Genomic DNA, 13,170 nt, shown 5'->3' with positions numbered 1-13,170 from the left:
ACGCACTAAAAGGCCCGAAGTCCTTGGTCCGTGACCTTCTTTGAGCAGCCTGTGTTTGTGGTGTGGGAATGGTCTTTTCAGTACATTTAATCTCCTTTGCTTGTACTAGGAGTTCTATTATCCTTTACATAAGAAATTGTTCAGTTCTTGAATCATGCTAGAACAACTTGAAACAGAAGAAAAATGACTGGTTTGATCCATTTAGGAGTGGAATGAGCCGAGATATGAGAACTCTCTTAGCAGATGCATTGAAGTTCAATTAATGGAATAGAGGATATCTACTTGAGTTGTTTTTCTCCTTATCCTTCTTTATTTCCTGCTAATTGCTATCTCCTAACATCTACTTTTTTGCTTAATTCATTGCTTCATAAGCTGCTCATCTTGAGCCAGGTCCAAGAATATCTTGATTCTAAACAATTATGCCTCAATTTCAAACAAATTCAGGTCGGGTATATGTATCCTCACTTTTCCAACTAAGCTCAACTCACGTCTCATCATACCAAATAATGGTTAAAGTGAAAGAGGATATATCACTGCTTAATTTTGCAATTTCTTTCTATTGGCAAGATAGGAGCAGAACAGAACAAGCAATGATTCATTTACTCATAGCAGCTATTATTCCAACAGCCCATGTAATGGGGTAATTTTTTGAAAAATAAAATAAAATAAGAAGGTTCATAATCATAAATCATAGGTAGAACCTGAGTGCTTTTCCTTTTCATTTAGGTTTATGATTACTCCAAATATTAGAGAAATGCAATCAAACCTTGAAGACATGCACTTTATTAGAACGGAGTTGGTTGATAAAACTTTATCCACTCACGCCAAATGTTTAGATCAAACTAAATAGACTCATGATACGTATTTGCATATGCACTTCTTTGACTCTATATATACATATATATATATACACACACACACCATTAGATTTCATAATCATGATAAGTTATGATTTGGTCTAAACACCCGGAACGAGTAAGTTTTTACCTAATTTGGAAAGTGATAAGAGCTGAGCAGGTGATATATTTTGACTCAATTTGATAGCCAAATATGTTGCACTGATTGATTGTTAGTGAAGTAATAACAAGTTTTCATCACCAAATTTTCTACTCAAACTTTTAAATTGAGTAATATTAGAAAGAACTACTTCTTTAATGTTAAGGATATAGTTGGAGATAATTGCAAATTTTTATCGTAAATTTCTAAAGTGACAATTATTATTATTATTTTATAAGAAATTTTGGAATAATTGTTTTAAATTAAAACGACAGCTAAAATGAGACGAAGGGTATAGTAGTTTATACCTCTCATGTGTCAAACTTTGTAATACTCCATGCAAATCATACTAAGGCGCTTACAGTGATTAGGGGTTTAAACGAAAATTTTGAACATGGATACAACATTTCATTCAATAAAATAAATATGTCATCTCTAATGAAACGTTACAACGTCCTTAAATAAGTTTTTATACAATTTTAGAAGCAAAATAGCAGGCAACAGACACGTGTAAGGCTGCACAATACTCTTGCAGAGCCTGGAGTACTCTGCACCAATCTCAGTGGTTGCTGTAGAGTGTGAGAGAGTGAAAAATATTTGAACTTACAAGAAAACACAAGGGGAAAAAGAGAGTGAATTTGGGTCTTTGGAAACTAGTAAAAGCCAAAGAAAATGGGGAAGAGAGGTAGACCAAGAAAGGATCAAACACAAAAACTTACAAGTGTTGAAGAAGACCCTTTTCAGAAATCTCCACAACAAGAAATAATGGCTTCTTTATTGAGTGGAAATTTGAAAAAGATGAAACAAGAACCACCAACAGTAAACTCTTAAGCTCTACATTTTTGTGATCATATTTTTTTTTTTTTTTTTTTGGGGGGGGTTCAGAAAAATAAACTAAAAGGGTTTGTTATCTCTAAACCCTAATGACTTAAAGATTTTTTTTTTTTTTTTAACTTCACTCCCTTGTTTTCTTGGTGTTGTTTTTTTGCTGTGTTTGATGTATTGCATGTTACATTAACTTAAATGTGTTAAAGATATGTTGCTCTGTTCTAGAGTGGTAGGACCAAAATTGAAAATGACTTCTTCAAAAAAAATTCTGAAAAGCAAAAGTTAAGAGCGTGGGTATGAGATTATATATTGTTTGTTAGGGAGTTTTGGCTAGTGGGTCGTTACATAAATGCTAAAATAAGCATAATATGTTCACTCTGCTTTGATATTTGTGAAAGAAGAAAAAATGAGAGTGGAACAGGACAAAGCAACCTGAAATCATCATGTTTTGGTTTTTGTTCTGTCAATAAAAGAAATAGAGATAGACTCCCTTTCTCTGTTCTTGAAGGATATTATTTTCCTATAGGCAGGTAATGGTGTTTCAAGATTAATCATTAGAAGCTTAACATGTTACTACAAAATATATTTGTGGTCCTATTTCGTTTATCATTGGCATGTTTGCTCTAAACTGTTTTGTAATGTACATAAGCTACACATATATGTTTGGACTTTGGAGCTATATTGCTTGCTGTTCATCAAAGTAATATTCTAGCATTTAGAATTTAGATTACATTAAGTAAAACGGCTGTGTCAGTTCATGTCAAGTGTGCCTACTATAAAGCTGCTTATTTGGTTTTCCGAAGCCCCTAGATAGACAAATAGAGTTGCATCAACTAGCTGCCTAACTCTTTTTTGTTTTTGACAGGGTTTTGCACCATCAGAGGCTTCACCTTCCCGTCCCAGGTATCAAACCCGCACGTCTTTGAGGGCAGCCCTTGATCGGTGTAAGTCTATTACTGTGACCCCAAGGTCTCCAGTTCGACATGTTAAGGTACGCTATTGAAACTTTTTCAAACTCCCTTGATAAGTAAGATTGAATTTTCATTCGTATATTGTAGCACCAAGAAGGCGCTAAATATGCAATGGCATATGGATGGGCAGGTTCATCTCCTATCGATATGTACAGCCAATTTTTAAAGAATACTCTTCAAGTAGGAGAGTCTATGAAGTCCACACAAGATTGCACACCACTATCCAAGAACATATTAAACCAAAAATTCAAGAAAATAGTTGTGGCTTTGTTGATTTTCAACTCATTCAGATACTGGGTCTCTACTAAATTCTTATCGGTGACTCATAGTTAATCTTTTCTTTGAACTTTGATGAACTGAGTAGTGCAAGAGTGAATAGTAGATGAATTGTATGTTACAAGAAATTAGCATGAAGTTTTCTGGATAGCTCTCACAATTTATTTCCCTTCCCGAAAGTATGGTTTAATTGAATGTTATGATATGCACTCAGTTTCTCTTTCCAGATATAAGTGAACCGTGTCTTGTTTAATAGAAATTGATCTCCTGTTTTTGTTTGCAAGATTTATGGGATATTAATCGTTCGCAGAAGTTTGCTTGCCTTTTTATTTAATTGCTATTGCTTGATTGAATAGAATGTTTCAAGTCCAGTGTATTATTTAGGCTCTTCTTTTCATGGCTGGTTATGAGAATTTAGAAAGAAGGAACTTGTTAAGAAAGTAAGAAGCAATGAGAATGCCCTTTGGCATCTGCATTTTTCTTTGATATGCCCTTTGTTAATTTTCTTCATTGTTTCATATTTCTTTGATCATTATATGTGTGTCTCATCTCAGACGATACAGCGGTCAACTATCTGGAACTCATTTCCATCATTTCTGTACCTCTGCCTTATCAACAACAACAACATACCCAGTGTACTCCCATACCTCTGCCTTATCATAGTCAGATTATCAAAGAGAGAGAGAGATTGGACAATATCTCATGCAGGTTCTTGGTAGGATTTGGACGCAACGCCACCTATTACTTTGTTTCTCCCTATGATTTGAATCTACATTAAGGTTCTAGTAGTAGTTGGCTATCATCTGCTGGACTTGTGATAATACAAGCTATTTGTGGATGTTCTTATGTACATTACATAGAGATTATACATGTCTTTAACAGAGCAGTCTTCTTGCACCTTTCCTTTTTCCTCAATAGTTATATGCCCAGGCCTTCTACCTTCAACAGTTACGTGGGTGTGTAGACTTTCTATCCACAAGTTATGCCGGCAGTGTCAAGGAGTCTGTTTAGAAGTTATTCTTTATAAAGATTAACAAAGTCACCGATAGGATATTTATTCTTTATAGTGTTGAACATTTTCTCTGCAATCCTTTTAATGAAGTTAGAATGGCTTACAATGTAACCTTTTCATTTATTAACTGTCTAAACTTCGTTTCTTATTCCACAGGCACCGTATCCTTCTTGTGCTTCTTGTGACGTTCCTGCTCATCTTACCACTGGAATTTCTGTAGCAACAAAAGAAAACGTTGATGACTCTGTGCGTGCAGAACTTGAACATCAATCTATTCTAACTAACCGTGGTGTCTTGGGTGTGGAAAATCAGAAACCAGGGCAACACGCTCAAACAACACCTTCTTTCCCTGGAGTTGTAATTGAGAACAATGCAACATTAAGTAAGGCTGATGTGGTGTTAAATGCTAATGCCACCGAAGCAGAAACCAGAAGTGACCATAGTGGTGCGCTACCAACAAAATCCATGAGTCTTAACATCACAAGGATAGTTGCACTAATGAATGATCATTCTTCTGATGCTGATGAGGTTGAATCAAGACCTGGTCAATTGTCAGTCATGGTTAATGGGTATAGTGTTAAGGAGGAAGTAGCACCTCTCCTGGAGAAGATCTTCCTTAAGCACGGAGATATTGCAAGGAATAACTCCTTCACTTCAGTGAAACTTTCTTCATCACTCCTGGAGTTGGTTTGCGACATCTATAACAAATTGGAAGCAACAGATTTGCCAAGCATAACCTCCACAGAGCTCCAATCTATGCTTGCTGAAATTAGAGATCTCGAGTCTGCCAAAATAGATGTCGGGTGGCTCCATCGAAGGTTGAATGATATCTGTCAGGCCAAACAACTTGGCAAGGACTATTGCAAACTGAAGGAGGCAAAAACCAAAAACCTTGAAGTGATGGAGGCAAAAAAGAAAGAATTGGATGAATTGAAGGAAGAGTTGGCTGCTTTGCAAGGAAGAATTCGCGAAAGAGAGGATGAGCTTGGCATTGCGCGTCGTGAAGATGAAAGGATCATGCAGCGCTTTGCAGATTCGAAGGCCAAGGTGAGCGGTTTCCTCAAGAAGTCCTTGGTCCATGACCTTGTTTGAGCAGCCTTTTGTGATTATTATGAATGGTCTTTTTAAGTAGTTCTAATCCCTTTTGCTTGTACTAGGAGTCTTATTAAGCCTTGTCATTGGGCCCCAACTGCATATGAGTTCTAGAAGAACTGAAACAGAAGAAGAATGACCAATTTGATTTGCCATTGAGATATCGGCACTCTCTTAGGAGCTGCATTATTCAGTTAAGAGTACGAAGGATATTTACTTGAGTTATTTCTCCTTATCTTTCTTTATTTCCTGCTAATTATTATCTCCTAATGTCCACTCTTTTGCTGTATCCGGAGTAACCATTGCTTCACGAGCTGCTCAACTTTGAGCAAAGTGCAGGAATTTTCTTGCTTCTACTTATTTCCTTTTCAAATTTCTTTATGTGAAGTTTAAACTTAAGCTGGAACTATAGTGCAGCCCGTTCAAACAACTAGGCACTTTTAACACAATATTACATAATCAACTTCTTCTCTAAAATGCGAAGACCCTTGATTTCTCACTTCTAGTAGACACATAATACTGATTGAGAAACAGAAGATGTTACTGTTAGATTTTGCAATTATTTTTTACGGAAAAGGCTCAAATATGCCATCAAACTATCGGAAATGACTCATTTATCGCCAAGTCAATACTTTGGGCTCGTTTATTTACGCCATCAAACTATCGGAAATGACTCATTTATGCCACTCATCAATACTTTGGCTCATTTATGCCATCGCCGTTACCAAAATGACTCATCCATGCCAATTTTTCATTAACGCCGGTTTTACAATATCAGAAATGACACGTGGCCTCCAACTAGATTATGGTTGTGGGTGGGTCGGGTGTATGGCTCGGATTTTTTTATTAATTTGGGATTTAAACTTTGGCAGGTTTAATATTAGAGGTTTACGTCGTTTATTTAAATCGATACAATTTTAAATCCCAAATTAATAAAAAATCGACGTACACCCGACCCACCCACAACCATAATCTGGATAGAGCTATGTGTCATATCTCAGATTGTAAAACCAAAAGATTAATGAAAAATTGGCATGGATGAGTTATTTTGGTAACGGCGATGGAATAAGTGAGCCATTTCCGATAGTTTGATGACATAAATGAGCCAAACTATTGACGAGTGGCATAAATGAGCCATTTCCGATAGTTTGATGGCATATTTGAGCCTTTTCCGTATTTTTTATTGCCAAGATAGAACAACTATAGTTTATTTACTCAGCAGCTACAATCCAACTGCCCATGTAATGGGAAATTTTCTGGAAAAATAGAAAAAAGTTCAGAATAATCATTGGTAGAACCTGAGTGCCTTTCCTTTTTTTTTTTTTTTTTTTTTTTTTTATGATTACTCCAAATATTAGAGAAATGCAATAAACCCTATTAACACTTTATTAGAACGGAGTTGGTTGATAAAACCATATCCGCACACGCCCAATGTTTAGACCGAACTAAATAGACTAATGATAAATGTTTGCATATACACTTCTCTGACTTGAAAAGGGTTAACTTATATATATTCTCATATCATTAAATTATTTTATCATGACAAATTGATATGGTTTAGTCTAAACATCCGGAGTAAGTTTTTGTCGAACTTGGGAAGTGGTAAGAGATCAGCAGGTGATATATTTTGACACAATATGATAGCCAAACATGTTGCCCTGACTGATCCTTAAATGTAGTAATAACAGGTTTTCATCACCAATTTTACTACTGAACTTGTTAGGTAAATAATCATAATCAAGAATAGGCACATATTGTGAGGGTGGGGGAGGGAGTTGTGAGTGGGAGGCCCAATGGGGCCCATCTTTGTCAGGTCCAGTTCTACTACATATTCACAGAGACGGCCCATGAGGATAATTATGTAACTTTGATGGGTCATTTTCTACACATAGGAGCATTATCCATGTCCACAACTAACATATCTTCTTGCACATTTAAACATTTAATGGTTGGAAATTGACCATTCATTTGCAGTTTGGAGCTTGTCTTTCAGTCTCATTTGTTTGTTTAGCCTTGAGCAAACACAAAGGTGACCCATTTGAATCATCTACAGTTGTATGGACAAGCATGGGCCTTGGCCCATCTTACTTAGGCCCCACTATTCTGTCAGCCCTTACATAAATAGTCGTCCATTCACAAAATAGCAGGCAGATATACATATATTATGTATATTGGCTAACGGATATAACTACTTTTAATCGAGTGGCCAAATGTGTGACTTAAAGTTAACACATCAAAATTGAAATTTAACAAAGTCAAGTAACAATAACGAAAAACACCAACGCTTACAACACTAGTATTAGTGTACTTGTGAGAAGAATTTTTCTACTGTATAAAAGGTCAGGTCGTGACGGTTTAATTTCCGTGGTTCTTAAATGTACGTGTATCTTTCATTGTTTCGAATGTCTTCAGCTGAAAACTATATGTGCTCTCATCGTCCCGTAAAGGACTGCATTTTCTACTACACAACTTCTTAGATATTTTAACTGACTAAAGGTTTGTTATTCATAGTACTTTGTATGTAATTTTGAATAGAAAAATATTATTGATGACAGAATACCCATGGAAAACTTGATGATGCAGTGAGTTACCCCCCAAATTAGATGGAGAGTGTTTTTACACAGTATAATAAAAAGCAACTAAATAGTGACACCTACGAGGTTTTGGAAACTAACAGGGGTCTTTATTTTGTTCTTTTGATCAAGTTGCAACTTATAATTTTCTGGATTCCCCTTCTGGTTAGTATTAATCAACACTCTCACAAAAGTGACAAAATTTTTCCACGGACAATATGCATTTGACGACTTACCATAGATCTGCGCAATGTACGCAGGCAGCACGCTGCAGAAGAAATTGTATTTTTCTTAGACATTTCAAACTTAACGTGTGTTCATTCTATATGCATGCTGGTGGCCATATTGATATAGTTGTTTTGTTCTCTTCCAGACTTGAAATTATGCATGCATTTTCACGTACCAGCTGCACATACGACACTTCTTCATGAGTATTCTACAAACCATAATTTCAACTTTACATATACGGACAATGGATATCTATTCAGTGAAAATGAAATTGTTGTTTTTTACTCTTGATTTTTGCACCTAGAAGCTTCATGAATGGACTCAATAGTTACGTTCTACCCAAACTTTTGTGTACCACAAGGATTCACTTTAATTAAATGGTAGAGCAGAACACACGGGGAGCTCTTTTTGTTCAGCCACAACTCCGATCCATGAAAAGGCCTCCACTATTCCAGTAACTTGTTTGATTTTTGAATGCATGATAATATAACATAATCAATCAGGAAGGCATGCAATCACGTGACTTTAGGAGGGTCGTCATGTTGATTGGGCCCCAGCTCTAGAGTTTACTTTTTATGCAGGCAGATTCAGGATTGAAAATTTGGGTTCTAAATTCTGATCTTTTTAGGTTATTGGGTTCTAAATTCTGATCTTTTTAGGTTATTGGGTTCTAAATTAATATTCTGTAAAAAAATACAATATATTTAAGATAAATACAGAGTTTGAACCAAAGTTAATGAGGTCAGTCGAACCTGTAGCCAGCACTCTCCCTCCGCCCTGTACACACTGCACATCAGATCCTGTAGCGGTTGTTTTATATGCTAACAATGTAATATTTATATATTACTATAAATTCACTTAACAAATAATTAAAGGATACGTCCACGTGGAGAATAGCAATTTGTGTTTAGCTAATCAATTAGAAAAACACTTATTTTTTCCCTAAAAATTTGGCCAAACACCTCAAATTTCTAATATAAGCAATTTAAAAAAGAAAAAAAATTAGCTTAAAGATTTGGCCAAAGAGGCTAAAATTTCTAATATAAGCAAAAAAAGGCAGGGTTAAAAAAGAAAAAAAAATTATTTTTTGAGCTTATTTTAAGAGATTTGGCCAAAGAGGCTCTAAATCTTTATGGCTGTTTATTACCGATACATGGAATATATGACTACATGGGCATGCCCCCAAAAGGCCATAACAAGTAAGGTAAGTAACCTAGAAAAATAGTTATGTAACTTGCTTTAATATATTAAAATTATACACTAACATAATTATAATAAAAGTCTTTACCGTGTCAATGTACATTTGGATGGGGCTCCTCTCGATTTCCATTTATCTCCATTTTTCTTCAGTTAACTTTACTTGGATGAGAGGCAATAAGCGTGAGTTAAAATTATGGTTAAAATTCAATTAAATAAATCAAGGTTCTAACCATAGTTTGAATAATAAATATTTCATATAATTTGCTTCCAAAAATATGAGTAGTAATCCCACAATTATAGCTACAGATTATTTTATCCATAAATATATTTAAAGAAAATCTCCCAGTCTCCCTCTTCCTACAGTTTCGTACTTCCTCACAAATATAATCTATCGTACTTCCTCACAAATATAATCTATCTTTCAATTTTTCTTTGAGTTAATCTTTTGATTTCAATTTAACTATTTCGCACTATCTCTTTAAAATTAGCTATAAGTAATTACCCAAAAAAAAGCTATAAGTAGGGATGAAGACAGTTAAATATTTTTAATAACTAGGTTCCTTTTAATTATGCTAATTGCTTATTTTTATAACAATATCGATGATGTTCAATCGTGTTATGTGTTATTATAACAATTTGCTAGAATCATAGATTTATATCACGAAAAGAAATTTACTTTGCGGCCACGATTTTTAGTGTTGCCAATTTTTTTTTTTTTACAAAAAATATTGTTTCTTCACAAGGAGGAGAAGAGATGAAAATGTTGAAGTTAAGAAATCTGGCAAAAGGAGAAATAATTGGAAAGTTTTTAAACTGATAAGGACTTATTTATTATTCAAATTATTGTTAGAACCTTGATTTAGTTAATTAAATCTTAACTATTAATTTTAACTCATTATCGTAAATTGCTTCTTTATCCATTAAATTTAAAAATGGAGGCAAATGGAAATGGAGAAATGGAAAGGCATCCATATACGATATATGCGAGTAAAATCATGTTGCATATGTACTGAACGAAAGTCTGAGTTGAAATAAGAAGGAGAGGCCAAGTTTCATCCACAGCTAGCTGTATATTACCAATATGAGTCCAATTAAAGCTGTGTTTTGTGATATTTTCTGTTTCATCGAGTGAGGAAATCGTGTTAGTTGTGAAAGTAAGGAGGGGTGCATACGATAGATTAGTGGGTACGTTTGTCTAAGTAGTAATCAACAAAAAATGTTATGATTGGGTCAATGTGTTCGTTGGGGACAAACTCTTTATCACGTGTGGGGTGTCCTCTTGTAGTTAATTAAATTAATGGTACTGTTTCATTTCCTTGTCCAGTCCTAAGGAAACATATGCTCGGTTGGGGAGTAACACTACTTTTTATTTTATTTTTCCTCTTTCATTATTTTCACAAAATTATTAGGAATACTGGAATAATATATAAAATTTAAATAGGGAAAAGTCGACTTTATTTAATTGATCTCGCACTCTCTATGAATGAGATAATCATACAATTCAATAAATTAATCGGAAAAGGCTCAAATATGTCATTGAACTATCGGAAATGGACATTTATGTACTCAAATCGATAGTTTGGCTCATTTATCTCATGTGTAACTAGAAATGGCTCGTTTATCTTCGAACTATAGGAAATGGTACCATCTTGCCTCATCAATAGTTTGACTATTTATCTGCTTCGTTCGTTACCAAAATGACTCATCCATGCCATATTTCATTAAAAAATTTGGTTTCTATACCATATATGACACGTGGCCTCCAAGATTATGGTTGTGGGTGGGCGGGGGTGTATGGGTCGATTTTTTCTTAATTTGATATTTAAAAGTGGGGTCGTTTTAATTAAACGACGTAGACCTCTAATTGGATGCCACGTGTCATCTTGTATTATAAAATCGGCGTTAATGAAAAATGGTATGGATGAGTCATTTGGTAACGAATGATAGCATAAATGAGTCAAACTATTGATGAGTGGCATAAATGAGTCATTTCTATGGTTCGATGGCATAATGAGCCGTTACTATTGTTTGATGGCAAGAAATGAGCGTAAATGGCCCATAAACGAACATTTCCGATATTTCGATGGCATATTTGAGCCTTTTCCGTAAATTAATTAAGAGTGCAGTTGATGTGGGAATGATCGCGCATCTCCCCCACCTATTTAAGAAACTATTCCACGTTATTAAGCCGAGAGAGAGAGAAAAAAAAAAAAAAGACATGAAATAAGAGAGCATGTTGAAGAAATCAAAAAATAAATAAGTAAAAGTATTACAACTCTAATCTTTAGACTCTGATTCACATATAGTTTACCACAAGCTATTGCAATTAGAGGTTTCCCCTGATATTAATACTTAGAGAGGATCAAAGATTTTAAACTCATGGTGTTTTGTACTATAACTCCTTTTAGTGATTGGGTTCTAGATAGATATTATGCATACATATTAAGTGAATTCATAACTTCAACCGTAAACCCAGTGAATTCATAACTTCAACAGTAAATTCGTCCAAATACGTTAATAATGGATGTAGCAAAACCTTCAGGGCCTGTTTGGAAAGCCACCTGGTAATTGGAATTGGTGTAATTACTAGGGTAGTAATTACATAACCTAGTAATTACACAGTTGTGTAATTACAACGACCAGTTTGTTTGTCAATTCTTAATTACAGTGTAATTACAAGAGTGTTGTTTGGTTGCACAAGTGTAATTACACAGTTAGATTAATTTTAAAATAAAATTTAATTAAAAAAATTTAAAATTAATATTTGAAAAATATTTGCCTCTATAAATAATATTAAATTAGTTATTTAATAACACATTGTTTCTTGAAATATATTAATTAATAATCATATATTTGTAACTAATATTGTAAAAAATAATTGATATATATTTTTCAAATTAATAATATTTAATTTTAATTAATTATAAAACTTAAAAGAAGATTTTTTTTTGAGAACGTCATGGATTGGATGTTTGACAAAAAAAAAATATTTATAAATATAATGCCATAACATTATTCAAATGTTTGACACAAAAATCCATCAAATGTAAGTGGAAAAAAAAACAACATGCAATATGAAAGCAAATAACTTAAAATTGAAAATATGACCTAAATTCAAAATCCAAAAGAAAAAGTTTAACATAAAACTCTTATGTCAAATTCTAACATTACATAAGTAAGTTCCAACGTAACTTAAGTAAATAATTCAAAAGAAAGGAAAATATAAGTCTATAACCTCATTCACAACGAAATTCTACTTTAATAACGTCACTCGTTAGATGTCAAGTTTGTTAATGACTCATTCTTTCCAATATCAAGAGGTGTAGTTTCAAAAATTAAATAATAACACAGTTATGCTAAATGAATAAAATATAAAAATAAAAAAAATACTAGCAATTACATGGAACCACAAGAAGTAAAGGTTGGGAGTGAGAAGAAAGGAAATGAAAACTAAATAATATAAAAAGAAACTTACATTTTAAAAAATAAAAATAATCACAAAGTAAAAATAAAAAAGGAATTAAAATAATAGAAACAAAAGATAAATTAAAAATCAAAAGTTAAAATAATAGAAATAAAATATAAATTAAAAATAAATAGAACTTAAAATAAACAAAAAAGAAACAAACTAAAAGTAAGCGCGTAAATCTGCATAGTAATTACCAATTCCTCTCGAGAATTGGAGAGTATAATTGAGAATTGGAGAGTGCACTACACCTCTCAATTACACCCAATTCCCACCTAAACGTGTAATTACTTGATCAAACAAAGCGAGTCAAACTTGTGAATTACACCCAATTACACTCAATTCCAATTACCTGGGTGGCTTTCCAAATAGGCCCTTAACAACTTGGAATAAGAGGAGGATCAACATGCCATTTAGTTGCAACCGACATCATCACTGAAGTTCAACTAATCTGCTTTACTTCTTAACTACCCAAATTAAGGATTGCATTTCTTAAAATTAAAGACAGCGATGTGCAGTAAAAGTTGT

At 33.7% G+C, this 13,170-nt stretch overlaps 1 protein-coding gene across 1 annotated transcript; it reads left to right on the top strand.

Moving 5' to 3' along the window:
• The first annotated feature begins 1,406 nt into the window (after positions 1–1,406).
• LOC132058084 (uncharacterized) lies at positions 1,407–5,461 on the top strand. Its single transcript, XM_059450647.1, has 3 exons — positions 1,407–1,815; positions 2,690–2,815; positions 4,240–5,461. The coding sequence occupies exons 1-3, from the start codon at positions 1,669–1,671 to the stop codon at positions 5,173–5,175; spliced, it is 1,209 nt and encodes a 402-aa protein (XP_059306630.1). The 5' UTR covers positions 1,407–1,668; the 3' UTR covers positions 5,176–5,461.
• The last annotated feature ends 7,709 nt before the right edge of the window (positions 5,462–13,170 follow it).

This window comes from Lycium ferocissimum, chromosome 5 (assembly GCF_029784015.1).
Source record: "Lycium ferocissimum isolate CSIRO_LF1 chromosome 5, AGI_CSIRO_Lferr_CH_V1, whole genome shotgun sequence".
Lineage (NCBI taxonomy): Eukaryota > Viridiplantae > Streptophyta > Magnoliopsida > Solanales > Solanaceae > Lycium > Lycium ferocissimum.
This window is presented reverse-complemented; position numbering and strand designations above follow the sequence as displayed.